Source organism: Pristis pectinata, chromosome 20 (assembly GCF_009764475.1).
Source record: "Pristis pectinata isolate sPriPec2 chromosome 20, sPriPec2.1.pri, whole genome shotgun sequence".
Lineage (NCBI taxonomy): Eukaryota > Metazoa > Chordata > Chondrichthyes > Rhinopristiformes > Pristidae > Pristis > Pristis pectinata.
In genome coordinates, this window is record NC_067424.1 from 27508964 (window position 1) to 27526435 (window position 17472).

Here is a 17472-nt window from a genome sequence, read left to right on the forward strand (position 1 = left end):
GGAAGTATAAAATTCGGCCCATAATTCAAGTCATGCATGAGAAAGAAGTTGTTTTTTTTGTGATACAAAGATGACTGAATAACTGTAGGCATGGTAGCCATGATACTGGAAGACCAGAGATAAGGAATGGAGAAAACAAACTGTGCTGATCTTTAATGCAACACTATGAATGGTCTGCTTATTAAAAAGTCAGTGTGATAGCTCAACACACTTCAAAAGAAGCAGTCAATAAGGGCTTGTGACAATGAAAGCTTTGGGGATAATTCCAACACTATAAATATCGATAAGGGTATGAACTCTGAATATCTTTCTGGAGATAAAAGGACCACAAAGCAAGTGAAGAATCTGAAATAACACCATCAATGTAGGAAAGTAATGTTAATTGCAATCACAAATTCAGAACAAAGCAAGTTGCATTTTACAAATCATTGTTTGTTCTTTTCATCAATAAACTGATCAGTTCTGTTAAATAAAATGGATAATAATATAATCAATTGCTATGAAACAAAATACTGTGACAAGCAACAAAGAGCCTTGATTTCAATTCATGCTGTGCTCTCAAGCTCTATGGCAATGCTTCAGGAAGCTCCATGTGACGTTAACAGTTGGAGATCAATGGCAGTTCGTGTTAAGAACATAGCCTGCTACAAATGGCTGAGCACAGCCTCGATACATAGCTATCAGTCACATTTTATATTACCTCTTCTGTGGCGCATTTCAATTTTCTTGTATCATTACCTTTTAGGTTGCTGATATTCAGACAGGCTGAGTGCTCATTGACTAGGAACTTTCTCTGGAATATCTTTATGTGGGTAGATAAATAAGCCATTAATTTAAGCAGAATGCTGATGTTCTTTGTATGAGTCATGCTACCAGAGGAGTTACTCCAAAAATGTGGGAATTCATCTTTCTGGGAAGTGTAGACAGAACCTGACACTTCAGTATTCAACATCAGAATGCATCACTACACCAGCTCACCAGATCACAATTTGGTAACTGCCATGGGAACATTCCCACTGATCCTACGTTACATGAGCCAGTTCATTAGGCCACAGCTGAATCTGAAATTTGTCAATCTTCGTTGAAGAATTTATTTCAACATTCTAATTTATTACTCCTATTCTGTTTAATTAATGGAAAATAGCTCAGCAGCTGAACAGACATTCAGTTTAATTAAACTTTATGTACATATTTATGAACTTTCTTTAGTTCTATAAAATGCACAAAGATAGGCGTTACATTGCGTTCTTAAATCTTTGAATTTGGGAATTCATTTTAAAGACTGGCAGAAATAGAGGTCTATCTAAATGAAGTTATTCAGTCCATTGCAACACAATTACAGAACTTTGCACTGCAGAAAATAGGCCATTTGATATTGTGTCCTATAGACTCACTAAATAGGCCGTCTAGTCGTAATGGTCTCTTCCAAACTCCCCATTCATTGCAGTATTTGTCTTTTACAAATTATTACTCCCCGTTATGGGCCATGCTTCAATAGTAGTCTGTGGCTGAAAAATCTGCCATTTAATTATTGTTGTGGCTTGTGTTAAACTGGTGCCATTTGACTGAACAATGGAAACAATATTTACCCATTCATGGCACCTTAAATCTTGAAGGTCTCCCAAAGACTATTCCTAAGCTTCTGCAACTCTTGTAGAAATATCCTGATATCAAATCTTTTGTACAACTGTAAATCATATCTGATAAAGCCATAGTGAACCTATGTCTGTATTGCTTTTATATCCCTCACATAAATTGGGTGCAAAGCTGTTGGCAATGTTCCATCTGCAGCCTTTGTGATTCCCCAGTCTCTGATGCTAAAGGCAAAACTGAGAATTCAGTTTACTTCTTTTACAGCCTTATATAATTATGCTGTCACATTGACCAATCAACACCCTTCCAAACCCACTGTTTCTCTGCTCCTTAAAGATATTATTTAATGTACGTTCTGAATCGATTGAATGTTACCTGTCGCACTTACAACCCAATTATCAGAATGATGGCACGGCCTATACAAGAATAGTCTTTTTAATCTAGTAAATGAAAAGACATTAGCAGTATTCACTAAACCAAATACACAATTTAATGCAAAACCAATTTTGAATGGAAATGTTGACTTGGGGAAACTAGTCTATTAGAAATAGTTGGACATCAAAAGGTGTGGATAAATGGTGGATCGGAAGTTCACAGAGCAACATTAAACAGAGAATTGTGTGCAAGATGATAAAACCATTAATAAGGTCCAATAACATTTGGGTCTTAGAAATAGGGATACAAATGTAAAGAAGTAATGATAAATCACCACCAAACATTAGAGCATACTATGCAGTTTCTTGTATTTGGCCTTGGTCACAAAAGCTACATGGATAATACTGCAGTGTAGGCATGTTGTACCCCACTTATGAGATTCAGTTTCAGAGAAATCAATAAAATCCATTGAGTTTCCACAGTAAAATTTACCAGGATGATGCTGAGAATGAAACATCATAGTTACGAGCAGAGACTAAAGATATGAGGATCATTTCCACTGGAGCAGAGAAGACCAGAAGAAAATTTCTTACAGTTTTTTTTTATTAAGTTACAGAAGGTTTTAATAAAGTGATGAGAGAATGAGAAATCATGTGATATAGGGTCACCAATTTAAAAATATTAGGATAAATGTCTTTACACGGCCATGTAAAGCTTTGCAAGAGTAAACTACAGATGAGGAAACCATGTCAAGTTTGAGGGTAAAACAGGATAAATTATTTGAAACCAAAAGAATGGGGGTATGACGAGAGTCTGAAAGTAGGTTTAGTCTTGGTTACTTTAGTTAGCAAAGGACTAGCCAGACATAATAAACCAAAACTTTATGTGGCATGAATTGTAATGAAAGTAAATATAGTTACTTCAGCGATTTGTGTATAAATTTACTTTGACTTATAAACAAGGCTTCCATCATGGCCATGCTTCAAATTAGGGAGGAGAAAACGCTTGCTTTGGAGTTACACTGAGCTTTCCACATTTGTTTGCACAAATGCAAATTCAAAATGCATCACTCTCAACATAATGTAAGGGTGAATAATTTAAAGCTCTGCTCATAAACAAACTACGAAAACTAATCCCCTTATCAGTGAAGGTGAACAGATCGTATCATTTAAGAGATTAGATGAGTTTGGATTGACACAAATTCCCAGTAGATTGGTGACATCCCTCACAAAACTCATCATTGTGACTTGGGATTCATCTTTAACAGGAATTAGCCACAGGGCAGATTGGGAGGAAAATCAAAGTGTCACAGTTGTCAACCACTGAGATTTTGACAGACAGAAATTTGTGTCCACTGTAAGTGGGTGAAGAGTTTTTAAAAAAGCATCAGCCAAAGTGTTTCTATTATAGTTTACAATGCTACAACTATGTTATCTTATCAAGAAATGTCCCCAAATATATGATAAGGCAATCAGAACACCTAATTATTAAAATTCCTTACTTTAGGCCAAACACTAAGTGCAAACATTTTAATTAAATGCAACACAATTTATTCTTGTTCTTATGTAGAAAAGTATTCACTGAGCCACAGTACGTCAGAAGCAAAATGTATTAACAATGCATCGTGTTAAATGAAAACTGGAGAAAAGAAATAAACACAATGCCTCTTGGCATCTGTCAAATAGCAAATAATCAATTTCTCAATCTTCATAATTACAATGGCGCATTCAGAACTGCAAGTGAAGACATCTTCACATAACATCAAGTGTTTTCATCCAAGCATTTGAACAGATTTACTAAAAAGCAAATGCACATGCAGCAACTGTCAATCATTCTGTGTCTCTGCGGGCCAGTAGCAATTTTTTGGTTCAAGACCATGGTAAATAGTCATCAGTAATCTAAACTGTATACTCAGAGGACCATCAACCAAAGTATTTTGAACACAGTTCTTCATTTCCAGAACCAAAATACAGTTTCTAAATTTAGAGACATTTCCTAGCAGATCTCTAATTGTGATTTTAAACAATTGGAGGCTCATCCTGATATTTCTATTAATCAAACAGCTTGAATGGATTGACAATGGAAACAACCTTGATCTTCGGACATGATTCTTTTTTCCCAGACCGCCACAAACTCCTCACCTTTTCATCCAAAGCTTTATGATGTTCAAATAATGATTTCAATGCCTTTAAAACTTCAACTTCACTGGAAACTCCTGATGGAGACTGTGATTGTCGCTTGACCACAGTCATTCGCAATGACCTCTCATGTCTTGACACAAGGCACTCCAGATGTTCAAGTAACAGCTGTCAAATAATCATAAATTAGTAGGGCTTTATTTTGATCAGTATTTTATGAGGCTTAACTAAATGATTCTACATGTACAATTAATAATTCAGCTCCACTCTACATGTTGGGACACCCTTGTCAAAAATCCAAGTTGTAAAACACTGTTTCACAAGAATATTGTTGAACAAGCTATCAGAGACATGTGTTGGTCATCTCCCCATTAAGTCCATTCTTACCTGGGAGCAGGTCTCCTGGCACAAACTTCCAAGGGGAAGACAGCTGCAAATGAAGCTTAAGGCCTTTCTAACTGTAAATTACAAACCTATCCACTGAATTGACAACACTATCTATGAATGTCTATCTAGAAACTATTAAAAATTAAACAGATTATTAAAACACTTAAAATGATTAAGTACCTAGAAATGAACTCATTTAAATTAACTTATTTCACTATTCCTGTGCCAAGTTGCATCTGGTGGAGAAAAAGCAAGTAAATATTCCAGATAAGTGCAGGAAAATCAATGGAAGTTTGCACTTGATCTCTGGCCTCAAGGACTCAATGTTAAGAATAAGGAGGAAGGGTCGCTGGCCTGAATTTGGATAATTTCTCTTTCCACAGAAGTTGCTTAACTGGCTGAGTTCTTCCAGCATTTCTGTTTTTGTTAAGAATGTTATTGGGAAATGCCTGGTGATCAATTATGCAGAAGTTTAGGACCTAAATATTTGCATGGGAGTCCTAAACTTCAGGACACTTGAGGAAAATGTCACCGGTTCCATCTGGATTCATAACATTAAAATAAATTATCAAAAAGTTGGTCAAATAGGTGGACTTTATGGAACCCCTAGAAAGCAGAGGGGAAGGTAACAGCCCTGAGGAGGAATTCCAGAATTTAGAGCATTGACATCTACAGGTACTGCCAACAATATGGAGTGATTAAAACTGGAGACATAAAAGGCAGAGTGGGTGATCGGAGGGAGGCAGGCAGTAGTGGTGGGGAGGAAGGCCTTATGAGGGTGAGTGCAACAGTGAGGGGACAGTGCAAAGCAGGGAGGAGGCAACACAAGGAGGAAGTTAAATAGGAAGAGATGAAGCAGTGAGAAGGGTGGGCAGTGAAGGAGAGCAAGTGCACCAACCAGAGTCCCAGTGATGGAAAAGTATAGAATAGAATACATAACAGGAAGCTAAGTGGAGACTATCACCTCTCTGGATGTACTCCAAAGTTCTCTTTACTTGCACAGAGAAATAAACTGATTTAACTTCCTCTCTCCATTGCTCTTTTCTTTCTTTTTAATCCTGATCAAGCTTTAACTTCTGCCTGATTCCAATTTAATTTCCCTAATATATAATACAATAGAGCTTCTGATGCAATGAATTGTAATGTGGTGAACTAAATGACAAACAAAGTCCTTATTTTCAGAAAGAATTTAATTTTTTGGAAAACAAGCCTAGGGAACAGTAAAAGGCCATGAGTGACATCTTTTTAAATGGAATAGCTAAAAAAGAAAAGTGAAAATGCTTACATAAACTATTTGAGTGTAGAGGGTGAAACAAATGAAACTGAAAATTGGAGTGGTTGATTAGTGTCTTGCTGCAGTACACCAGTGCCTTAATACATTGCACCATGGAATGGCAGAATCATGGCTACTTCTTTACATACTGGCTCTCACCTTATTAAAATACCTTCACTGAAGTCAGTGAGAAGAGGAGGGGAGTGAAGAACAAAAAAGAATGGAAATTGACTCACTGTCAGTCTAAAACATCCAGCAGTCGAGTCAGAAATAATAAGGCCTAAGGCATGACAGATGGCAGCAGTCTTTTTCCTTTGACTGGGAATAAGGCCAGAGACATCCAAAGAGAGAAGGAAATGAGCTTAAAACTTTGAATGGTCAGTCATAAGACCTTATTTCTCCCAACTTTCTAAAACAAACGGAACATATATAAAGGAGCTAAAATAGAAATTGGTATATTTCACAAAGTAAAGGCTCTGTTAAATTAAAAAAAAGTCTTGAACAAAGGATCAACATAATGGGTGAACTTTGTTGTTATACCAATTAGTGAATCATGCAAAGCTTACACTGGTGAATTAGTCACTGGAATATGAAATGTTTAAATGGCAGAATGAAAATATAATGGGAGCTCAGAAGTGAACCAAGTTTTATGTAACATCATTTGAAATTTAAAAGAGAAGCAAATAAAGGTGGATGAACCTAACGTACAGGTATATCAAAGCCAGCATGTGTACAAATGCCTATTCTGCATTTTCTGATGATGATATATTGCAACAACTGTGTCTATAACATTGTCCAACCACTTCAATGCATCAATTCCACTAGTTGACAATTAGTGTTGAAACCAGATCCTTTATTCTTCCTTTCATCAACTGAGTTACCTTAGATGAAGCAAAATTCAACTCAATTTGGGTAGATGACAGAAAGAACAAATTGTCCTTACCATTTTATTGAAAGTAATGACATATTCATTTTGGATTATTAGCTGACATTACTTGGTAACATCTTCAAGCTTGTATCTCATGTAAAAATTGGGTTAATGCACTAAAAAGCCCACACAAACTAAAAGACAGGAAGAAATAGCTTATTTAAAAGATGCAGGGGCTCCAAACTTAATAATAGAAATGGAACTGTACAACAGATCAGTAAAATTTGAAAATGATTCTTCTACTCTAAGTTCCAGTTCTAGAAAGCAATAATTAGTAAGTAATAATTAGAAAGTAATAAAGATTTTTTTCCCTCAAATTCTACACTTAACATTTAAAAATAGTGTGTGAAAGCAGAGATCTGCATTGCATGCCTGGTGTGAGTGGGTCCCATCAACTTTTCCCCTTTTTTTGCTTCAAGGCATTGCTTTGCACTGGATACAATGTCACCAGTAGGATTCCACTACTTTCAGCTGCTGGCCTGGATCTGCACAAGCCACACTGTAATTACCCTTGAGCTGGATTTCGTAGGGAACCTCCTTATAACTGGCAGCGGTTTTTGCAGTTCCACACACAAAAATGTACTCAAAGGCGGAAATTCCAAAGATTTGGTTGAGTGGTGTCACAACAACAACCTCACACTCAATGTCAGCAAGACCAAGGAATTGATTGTGGACTTCAGGAAGGGGAAGTTGGGAGAACACACACCAGTCCTCGTTGAGGGGTCAGCGGTGGAAAGGGTGAGCAGCTTCAAGTTCCTGGGTGTCAACATCTCAGAGGATCTATCCTGGGCCCAACACATTGATGCAATCATGAAGAAGGCACACCAGCGGCTCTACCTCGTTAGGAGTTTGAGGAAATTTGGTATGTCGCCAAAGACCCTTATAAATTTCTACAGATGTACAGTGGAGAGCATTCTGACTGGTTGCATCACCGCCTGGTATGGAGGGCTCTAATGCACAGGATCAGAAGAGGCTGCAGAGGGTTGTAGACTCAGCCAGTTCCATCATGGGCACAACTCTCCCCATCATCAAGGACATCTTCAAGAGGCAGTACCTCAAGAAGGCAACATCCATCATGAAGGACCCTCACCATCCAGGACATGCCCTCTTCTTGTTACTACCATCAGGGAGAAGGTACAGGAGTCTGAAGACCCACACTCAATGATTCAAGAACAGCTTCTTCTCCTCCACCATCAGATTTCTGAACGGTCCACAAACCCATGATGACCTCATTATTCCTTTTTTTGCACTATTTATTTTGTAATTTATATAGTTTTTGTGTCTTGCACTGTACAGCTGCCACAAAACAACAAATTTCATGTCAAGTAAGTCAGTGATAATAAACTTGATTCTGATTCACTGCTGAAACCTTCATCTGTGCCTTTAGTTCTAGACTTGACTGCTCAAACACACTCCTGGCCAGCTTCTCTCGTTCTACCCTCTGCAGAATTGAAATCTTCCAACTTTCTGCACCCGTGCATATCCTAATTCAAGTTCACTTATCCGTCTTTACCAGTCCCTTGGGATCGAGGTGGATTGCTACTTCCACTGTTTATGCTGGGCTGCAGTGTGCTCCAGATGCACTAACTCAAAGTCTTTGACACCACCTTGAACGTTCCTTCTCAACTTTGAGTGGTCATAGGCTGGTTTTTCCCAAGGGTCTGGAGATGTTGCAGTTTTTCCGAGGTGGTTTTGAGCACAACCTTTAATCCTTTCCTCTTTCCGCATGGTAATCACTTTCCATGACAAAACTGGGAAAGTGTTTGTTTTGGGAACCTGGCATCAAGAATGCAAATAAAGTGGTCTGGCAGACAGAGATGACTGAACGTACTCATGGCATTATTGATGGGATTTTAAGCCTAAAACAGGACACTGACCTTGATTTGCTTATCTTTCCAGTGAATGTGGAGGATTTTGCCAAGAGGGCATTGGTGGTATAACTTATTTCCCCTGGCCTTGGTCACCATTCTTGACTCTCTGGGAAGTAACACCTTGACTCTAAAGTTCATAGCCCTGTTTTCAGATCTTCCATTACTTGACCACTTCTCTTCTCTGTCATTTTCCTCTGAGGTCTTTGCACTCCTCTGATTCTGGAGTTCTGATCTCTTCTGAACTTAAGTCCATCATTGGCAACCATGCTTTTAATTTCAAGGCTATAGGCCAAGGAATTCCCTAAATCTCTAGGCCTCTCTTTTGCCCTTCAAGATACTCCTTTTCCATCACCTGCCCAAATATCTCCTTGTGGCCTGATGTGCAATTCTGTTTGAAAACACACATATAATGCACTTTAGTTGTATTGTTACATTAAAGCACTTGATAAATGTAAGATATGGAGGAACAGAGGGATCTTGGGGTCCACGTCCATAGACCCCTCAAGGTTGCCATGTATGTCGATAGGGTTGTTAAGAAGGCGAATGGTGTGTTGGCCTTCATTAGTCGGGGTATTGAGTTCAAGAGCGTGAGGTAATGTTGCAGCTCTATAGAACTCTGGTTAGACCACACCTGGAGTATTGTGTTCAGTTCTGGTCGCCTCATTATAGTAAGGATGTGGAAGCTTTAGAGAGCATGCAGAGGAGATTTACCAGGATGCTGCCTGGATTGGAGAGCATGTCTTATGAGGATAGGTTAAGTGAGCAAGGGCTTTTCTCTTTGGAGAGAAGGAGGTTGAGAGGTGACTTGATAGAGGTGTACAAGATGATAAGAGGCATAGATCGAGTGGATAGTCAGAGACTTTTTCCCAGGGTGAAAATGGCTAACATGAGGGGGCATAATTTTAAGGTGATTGGAGGAAGATATAAGGGGGATGTCAGGGGTAAGTTTTTTTTACACAGAAAGTGGTGGGTGTGTGGAACGCACTGCCAGCAGAGGTTGTGGGGACAGATACATTAGGGACATTTAGGAGACTCTTAGATAGATACATGAATGATAGAGAAATGGAGGGCTATGTGGGAGGGAAGGGTTAGATAGATTTTAGAGCAGGATAAAATGTCGGCACAATGTTGTGGGCCGAAGGGCCTGTACTGTGCTGTAATGTCCTATGTTCTATGTTCTTGTTAATGTTTTGCTGTGCCCAGCAGTAGCACTCTGCCTCTGACTCAGCAGCAACTCCTCCCCAGATTCCTGACAGAGAATCTTGGCTCACCCTGAAAGATTTACTGATGGTATTGGTATTGGTTTATTATTGTCACTTGTACCGAGGTACAGTGAAAAACTTGCCTTACAAACCGATCGTACAGGTCAATTCATTACACAGTGCAGTTACATCAAGTTAGTACAGAGTGCATTGATGTAGTACAGGTAAAAAAAAACAGTACAGAGTAAAGTGTCACAGCTACAGAGAAAGTGCAGTGCAATAAGGTGCAAGGTCACAACAAGGTAGATCGTGAGGTCATGAGGTCATAGGTCATAGTCCATCTCATTGTAAAAGGGAACTGTTCAATAGTCTTATCACAGTGGGGTAGAAGCTGTCCTTAAGTCTGGAGGTACGTGCCCTCAGGCTCCTGTATCTTCTACCCGATGGAAGAGGAGAGAAGAAAGAATGTCCTGGGTAGGTGGGGTCTTTGATTATGCTGCCTGCTTCACCAAGACAACGAGAGGTAAAGACAGAGTCCAAGGAGGGGAGACTGGTGTCCGTGATGCACTGGGCTGTGTCCACAACTCTCTGCAGCTTCTTGTGGTCTTGGGCAGAGCAGTTGCCATACCAAGCCGTGATACATCCTGATAGGATGCTTTCTATGGTGCATCGGTAAAAGTTGGTGAGAGTCAAAGGGGACAAACCAAATTTCTTTAGCCTCCTGAGGAAGTAGAGGTGCTGATGAGCTTTCTTGGCCATGGCATCCACGTGGTTTGTCCAGGACAGGTTGTTGGTGATGTTCACTCCCCGGAACCTGAAGCTGTCAGCCCTCTCGACCTCAGCACCATTGATGTAGACAGGTGTATGTACACCACCCCCTTTCCTGAAGTCAATGACCAGCTCTTTAGTTTTGTTGACATTGAGGGAAAGGTTATTGTCATGTCACCATTCCACTAAACTCTCTAGGAGTGCCACTGTGTTGAACGTGGTATCTTTCAAATAAAAACTTAAGCTGAGGCTGACTTAAGTCATATAAAAAGACCAGAGAGCATTATTTAAAGAAGTAGGAGATTTGTACCTGGTGTTGTGGATGATACTTAACATCAGTGGTAAAATACTTGATTTAATAATTATCTCAATGCTACTTGTGGGATCTTACTGTGCATAATTTCCCTACACATTACACTGTGACACATTGCACACTACAGTCTAGATTACTTCTTTGAATTTAAACTATTTTCAGTGCTGAGGTTATAAATGTTCCTATGCAAATGTTCCTTTTCTTTCTATTAAAGTGGCATATTTTAAGTTCAGTGGGCCCCTCTTTTTCAATTAAACTGTTTGCTGATTATTACATTCTTTAACATCTTTCTTGTTATTGATGAACTATTATCTGCCCATATCTGCTCAATTGTGCTCTTCCAGCCAACACAGAGCTTTGGTCATCTTTCATTTTCTGTGCCTTAGAGAGAGTCTTGCACTTATATCGTGAACTGCTTTTTCAGTAGATTATTTAACCAGCCGCTCATTTCCAGAAATTTCTGCTTTTGATTTATATTTTAAGGATTTAAAGTAACTCCTTTATTTTTTGGCAGTGTGCATACTTGACTCTTAATGAGGCATTCAGGATAAAGAAAATGAGAAGCGAAGTGTCAAGGTGTCAGCAACTGTGAACAGAACCAATTTGTGCCAAGGGCCAGAAAACAAAATCAGAATAAGGAATACAATTGCATTTGGAACACCTAATTTTAATGAAGGAAAATTGGGGAAATAAAATATACTAGAAGAGGACATAAAATAAGGATTTATACCAACTGTGAATGAGCTACCACCGATATAATTAAGATACCTCTGTGTCCTAGAACAAACAATTTAATTGGGTATTCATCTGCTGGATTGTATAAATTTTAACCATGTCAAATGATTAAATGGCTCCTCCTTGACCTTCACTGTCACCATTGGTGCTACATTGCAAAAAAAGGTGTTTCATTTAAAGCTAAGTTCCTGAACAACGAGCTTTATAAGATCCCTCTGTTTTAGGTGCCAGAGTCAAACTAAGCCATGCTGCAAATTTCCCAAAGCATCTAAAGAGACTTCTTATAACTATATTTTAACCAAGAGATCAGTAGATAAATTCATTGCCTGTGTTGAACAGTATGGAATAGTAAGAATTTGTGCTCAGGCTGGGGAGTTATTAGGGGCTGGGGAAGAAGCAGAAAAGTCTCCATTTTCAGTAAGTATTCTAAGCCTTCTGGAAGTTATAATGTCGAGCAAGGATTGTATTAAGATTGACTGTGTTTTGCCTCACACACAGAGTGACTGCTGAAGAAAATGCCAAAGAATTATTGATATCCACAGACCCTTACTGCAACATGAGACAACATCAGCAACTATACAGCACCAGAAAACTCTGGAGCACTAACACATCAGCCCCAAATGCTTGATCCCAGCTGCTCAGACATGTTATATGCCTGGCATAAACTTAAAGTATTGGAAGAGAAGGGGAAAACTGAAAAATAAGTGGGACAGACCTCTACTAGCCTACTGACTAAAGCCTAGTTTCTTTGCAGGAGAAATAACATTGCTCGACTTTAATGAACTACTCGTGACAACTACCACAAATAGTCATTGACATGGTAAACAATGGTACAAAGTGACCAGTTATCATGCTGGTTTTCTTCTCTCTGCATAAATGCAGTGTTATTCATGTCCTTTAGTTGAACCTTGCAACAACTATTCTTTCAGTTGATCCAGTGGTGGGATTTTCATACTCACTCTGGTGTTGTTCCTCTCTGCTTTCAGTTCAGAAATCTCTTCCTCTTTCTCCAAAAGTTGTTCTCTGCAGGCATTCAGTTCCTTTGTCAGTGCGGCAAACTCCTGGAATACAGATAAATAATAGGCTCTTAGTTTGATAATAATTCAAGAAATGAACTGCTGTAGGTGGAGTACTATATTCAATGATTTAGGAATTAACTGCTGCGGGTCAGTGTCATAACTCAGCCCACTTTTTAATAACTGTTAAAGTTGTATGCTCCAAACTACCAGGGGAAAAGGATGTTATTTCGCTCCAAGTGAAAATGTTCCTGCCTTAATAATCCACTCCTGTTTTTGCAGTTTTAAGCTCTTTGAAATAGTTAGCTTCCACTCCCAGATCACTGACATCCATTTGATCTTAGCAAAACGGAAAGCACATGGTTAAAATCTTCATGGTAAGAGTGTATGTAACTGTTGAAGCATATGGAAAAGGAGTACATAAAAGCATCAAAGGCAGGGCTTTTTGAAAAAAATAATTGGCCTGCTTTTGCTGCTGCTTGTTTCTGAAAAAGAATGTGGAAACTGTTAGGATTGGAGCTCTAAAAGGAAATCACGAAAGTCAGACTTCAAAAGTACCACAGTGATTTTTACCATTGATGGTTACTGTCACCATGGACAGAACACCAACTGAAACAGGGAATTGGAATTGAGGACACAGTTTGAAGAGCTGGTAAAAAAAAGCTTTGTTTCTCTTTTAAGACTTTTAAAATCACTAGGAGGGTTGCAAAGTGAAGGCATTTTGGGATTGGTGCACCAGAGTGTGGGAGGGATGATGGCAGAAAGAATACCCACCCACGGTGATGTGAAGAGGGTAGAGTACGAATTGATCACTGTTATTATCACTGTCAGGAAGGAAAGACAGCAAAATGAAACACAAGGCTGCAGAAACCCAAAATGTCAGCCCATCAATGAGTAAATGCACCATTTGCTGCTGAATGATGAGACCAAGGGATATCCAGCTTTAGTTTCTGTTCTATATTGTAGAAATACAGCATTTTGAGTAAGTGTTCTTAAATTATCAGAGGAGGGGAAAAACCATGGGAAAGTCCATCTGAAATCTAATGTGATTTTGATCTTTGATGAGAGTTGAGTGTGAAGGGTTTTACATTTAGATTTTTTTTCTGCAGCCTAAGCAGCCTTCTGCAATTCACTAACCGAGCCCAAATATAAGCAGACCAGAAAGCTTCCAGCTTTGAAAGGATCAATTCTCCAGTGTAAATCACCAAGAGAAAGGGTGACAGCTAAAGAGGATTTAAAACAAAAGATCACCCCATTAACCAACCATCTTTCATAGAATACTCACTGTCAAACCAGTAATCCAATGCAGTTGAATACTGTTGGTCTGAAAAACTTAATTGAGCTTCTCAATGACTTTGAACATGTTAACTACATCAAATGCAAGTAAAGCAGGAAGAGATAATGCAAAGGGCATCTTAAACATATGGTAAGGCTGCCAAAAAATAAATAAGTTCCCTCAAATAAAATGAAAAGTTACTACTTATATTGGAATGCATTCTGAATACCTACAACAAAATGTTGGCAATCTTCTATGGATCCAAAAATGCCAAGGCCGATAAGAAACATGTCTGTGATATGCCAAAGGGTCAAGTAGCACAATTTTCCTTGCAATATTAATTATTCCAATGTGATGTATTTGCTACCATTCAGAACCAAATGATTCTAGAGAATATAAATTCTAGAATGCAAAGACCAGTCCTGACAATGGTCTCTAAGAACCACTGTTTTCATTTTTTAAAAAAAAGAGTCGTTGCTGTAGAATCTGGAAAATGCAGTGAGAAATTCTAGGTCAGCTTCACATTCAGTACCTCCAGCTGCATGACTAAGGTGACAATGTTTCACCAAACCATCCCAGTTGCCTTGGTTTTAGCTGAAGACTGTGCAAATGGTGAAGGAACTGACGCAAAAAGCCACAGTATGATGAACTTTAAAATCTCCATTCTAATGTTCTGTTGCACAGCTAGTAAAGGAACTTCACACAGAGAAGGTCAAAAGAATCAGTGGGGTTTAGTCACCCTGCACAGAGCGATTTCTGAACTCTAATTCAAAAACATCTTAGCCATACAAAACATTTCACTGCATGGCATTACATGGAACAAGGAATATTGGAATAAAACAAGTTGAAGAGAAATTACTTTCCACAACAAGAAACAGTTTCTAAACGATTCCCCAAAAAAACATTATAGGAGAAACTAAATGCTAATGACAGAGAAATGACTTGCATTTCCAATTGTACAACATTATAAAGGGCTAGGCATATTTTGCCAAGTTCATCAAATGGGATGACCTACTGTTCTCTTTCTACAATGAATATATTTTGAACTTCATTTAACCAACCCTAAAATCAAACACAAAATGCTGGACAAGAGCAGCAGGTTCCTTTCTTTATCATTCTTATTTTTCTCATACTAGGATACTAACTAGATGTATTAAATTTAATTTCACAGTCTGTCAGTTATGGTCAGGTTTGAACCAAAACTTTTATGTTGTTTGCTAATATCATAATCTCAAAGCTAACATAACCCAGTCCATTCATGAAAAGGAATGTACAGATTTCTTAAAACTTGCTTCATTTTCAATTATTTCTCCTTTATTAACTAACTACTACATGTGATTATTGATTTAGAGTATTGTAATCCTAAGTACGATTGAACACAATGTTTTCAGTAGTATTTTTACTCTCTTTCTTGATGCATGTACTCTTTATTTTTTTTCATGGATTTAATAAAAATATTGTAAAGAAAACTTGCTTCATTTCCATTCTTCACTACCTAACAGCCGGATGCAAAAGTCATGGCAAGATAGCCAAGATTGGATGATAGCATTTCAGACAGTCCACTGAAGCCCCATCCTTGAAACCTTCCAAAAATGTTTATACCTGGCAAAGCAGCATTCAAGGTTTGCTGGTTGTCATACCTGCCAAGATTTTTAAATAATTCTGAATAACTGAAAATAAAATCAGCTAAAAACAGCTAAATAATTTAAAAATATGAACAAAACTGAAGTCATTATAAGGAAACTTCCTTCCTCTTTCTTTCCTGCAACTCTGCGATCCCCACTGAAATCAGCAAGTTGTGAATCCTATGTCAATCTTAGGGCGCATGATCTGAGAGCAGGCTACACAAAATAGCCCTGTTCTCAACAATGGAGGAGCCCAGCGCTACAGTGCAAAGGAGAAAGCTGAAATATTTGCAAGAATATTCAGCCAGAAGTGGTGAGTGGATGATCCATCTCAATGTCCTCCAGTGGTCCCCAGCATGATAGATGCTAGTCTTCGGTAAATTTGATTTACTTCACATGATATCAAGAAACAGCGGTAGGCACTGGATACAGAAAAGGCTGTAGGCCCTGACAACATTCCAACACTGAAGTACTGAAGACTTGTGCTCCAGAACTTGTCGTGCCCTTGGCCAAGCTGTTCCAGTACAGTTACAACAATGACATCTACCCAACAATGTGGAAAGTTGCCCTGGTATATCCTGTCCACAAGAAGTGGGATAACTCCAGTCTGGCCAATTACCACCCATTAATCTACTCTTGATCATCAGCAAGGTTATGGAAGGGATAATCGATAATGCTATCAAGTGGCACTTGCTTAGCAACAACTTGCTCATAGAAGCTCAGTTTGGGTTCCGTCAAAGTCACTCAGCTCCAGACCTCATTACAGCTTTAGTCCAAACATGGACAAAAGAGCTGAACTCCAGAATTGAAGTGAGAGTAACTGCCCTTGACATCAGGGCAACATTTGATTGAGAATGGCATCAAGGAGCCCTGGCTGAATTGGAGTTAATGTGAAACGAGGGGAAAACCATCTGCCAGTTGGAATCATACCTAGTGCAAAGGCAGATGATTGTGGTGGTTGGAGGTCAATCACCTCAGCCACAGATCATCTCTGCAGGAGTTCCTCAGGGTCATGTCCTGGGCCGAACCACCTTCAGTTGCTTCATCAATAACTCTCCTTCAATCATAAGGTCAGAAGTATGGATGTTCGCTGATGATTGCACAATGTTCAGCACCAGTCATGACCTCTCAGATAACAAAGCAGTCCATAACCAAATTCCACAAGACCTGTACAATATCCAGGCCTGGGCTGATAGGTGTGGTGCGAATGTTACCTGCCACAAGTGTCAGGCAATGATGATATCCAACAAGAGAAAATCCAGCAAACACCCCCTTACATTCAATGGCATTACCATCACTAAATCTCCCACTGCCAATATCCTGGGGATTACCACTGGCCAGAAACTGAACTGAAGCAGCCACATACACAATGTGGGTATAGGACACCATGCAGGACTTAGCAGTGTGCTTGATAGGCACCCCATCCACAATCATTCACTCACTCCACTACCGACACAGGGAAGCAGCAGTTTATACCATCTATAGTTTGCACTAGAGCAACTCACCAAGACTTCTTAGACAGTACCTTCCAAACATATGTCCTCTACCATCTAGAAGGACAAGGGCAGCAAAAGCATAGGAACACCACTACCTGGAAGTTGCCCTCCAAGCCATGCACCATCCTGACTTGGAAATATATCACCACTCCTTCACTGTCACTGGGTCAAAATCCTGGAACTCTCTCCCTAACAGCATTGTGGGTATATCCACAACTCAAAGACTATAGCAGTTTAAGAAGGCAACTCACCACTACCTTCTCAAGGGCGACTGAATGCTTGCTCAGCCTACGAAGCCTTCATCCCTTGAATAAATATATTAAAAAAAAACTCTTCAGTGGTGAATGTATACCCAGTATCATTCAGTAGGTTTAGATTTCTATGTTTTACCATGCTTGGAAGTTCCAGACTTGCCGACATTGAAATGGGTGAATATAAGAGTTCTGTTCTGTTAGACATTTGTCAACAATATTCAT

The 17472-nt window shown here is 39.0% G+C and overlaps 1 protein-coding gene across 14 annotated transcripts in view; it reads right to left on the reverse strand.

Moving 5' to 3' along the window:
• Positions 1-17472, reverse strand: part of ppfia4 (PTPRF interacting protein alpha 4) — a 450605-nt gene that overhangs the window by 117708 nt on the left and 315425 nt on the right. For all 14 annotated transcript variants that reach the window (XM_052034523.1, XM_052034517.1, XM_052034525.1 and 11 more), the window contains exons 2-3: positions 12543-12644; positions 4110-4274 (exon numbers count right to left, since the gene is read on the reverse strand). In XM_052034523.1, the coding sequence (XP_051890483.1) occupies positions 4110-4274; positions 12543-12644 (267 nt within the window). The remainder of the gene's footprint in view (positions 1-4109; positions 4275-12542; positions 12645-17472) is intronic.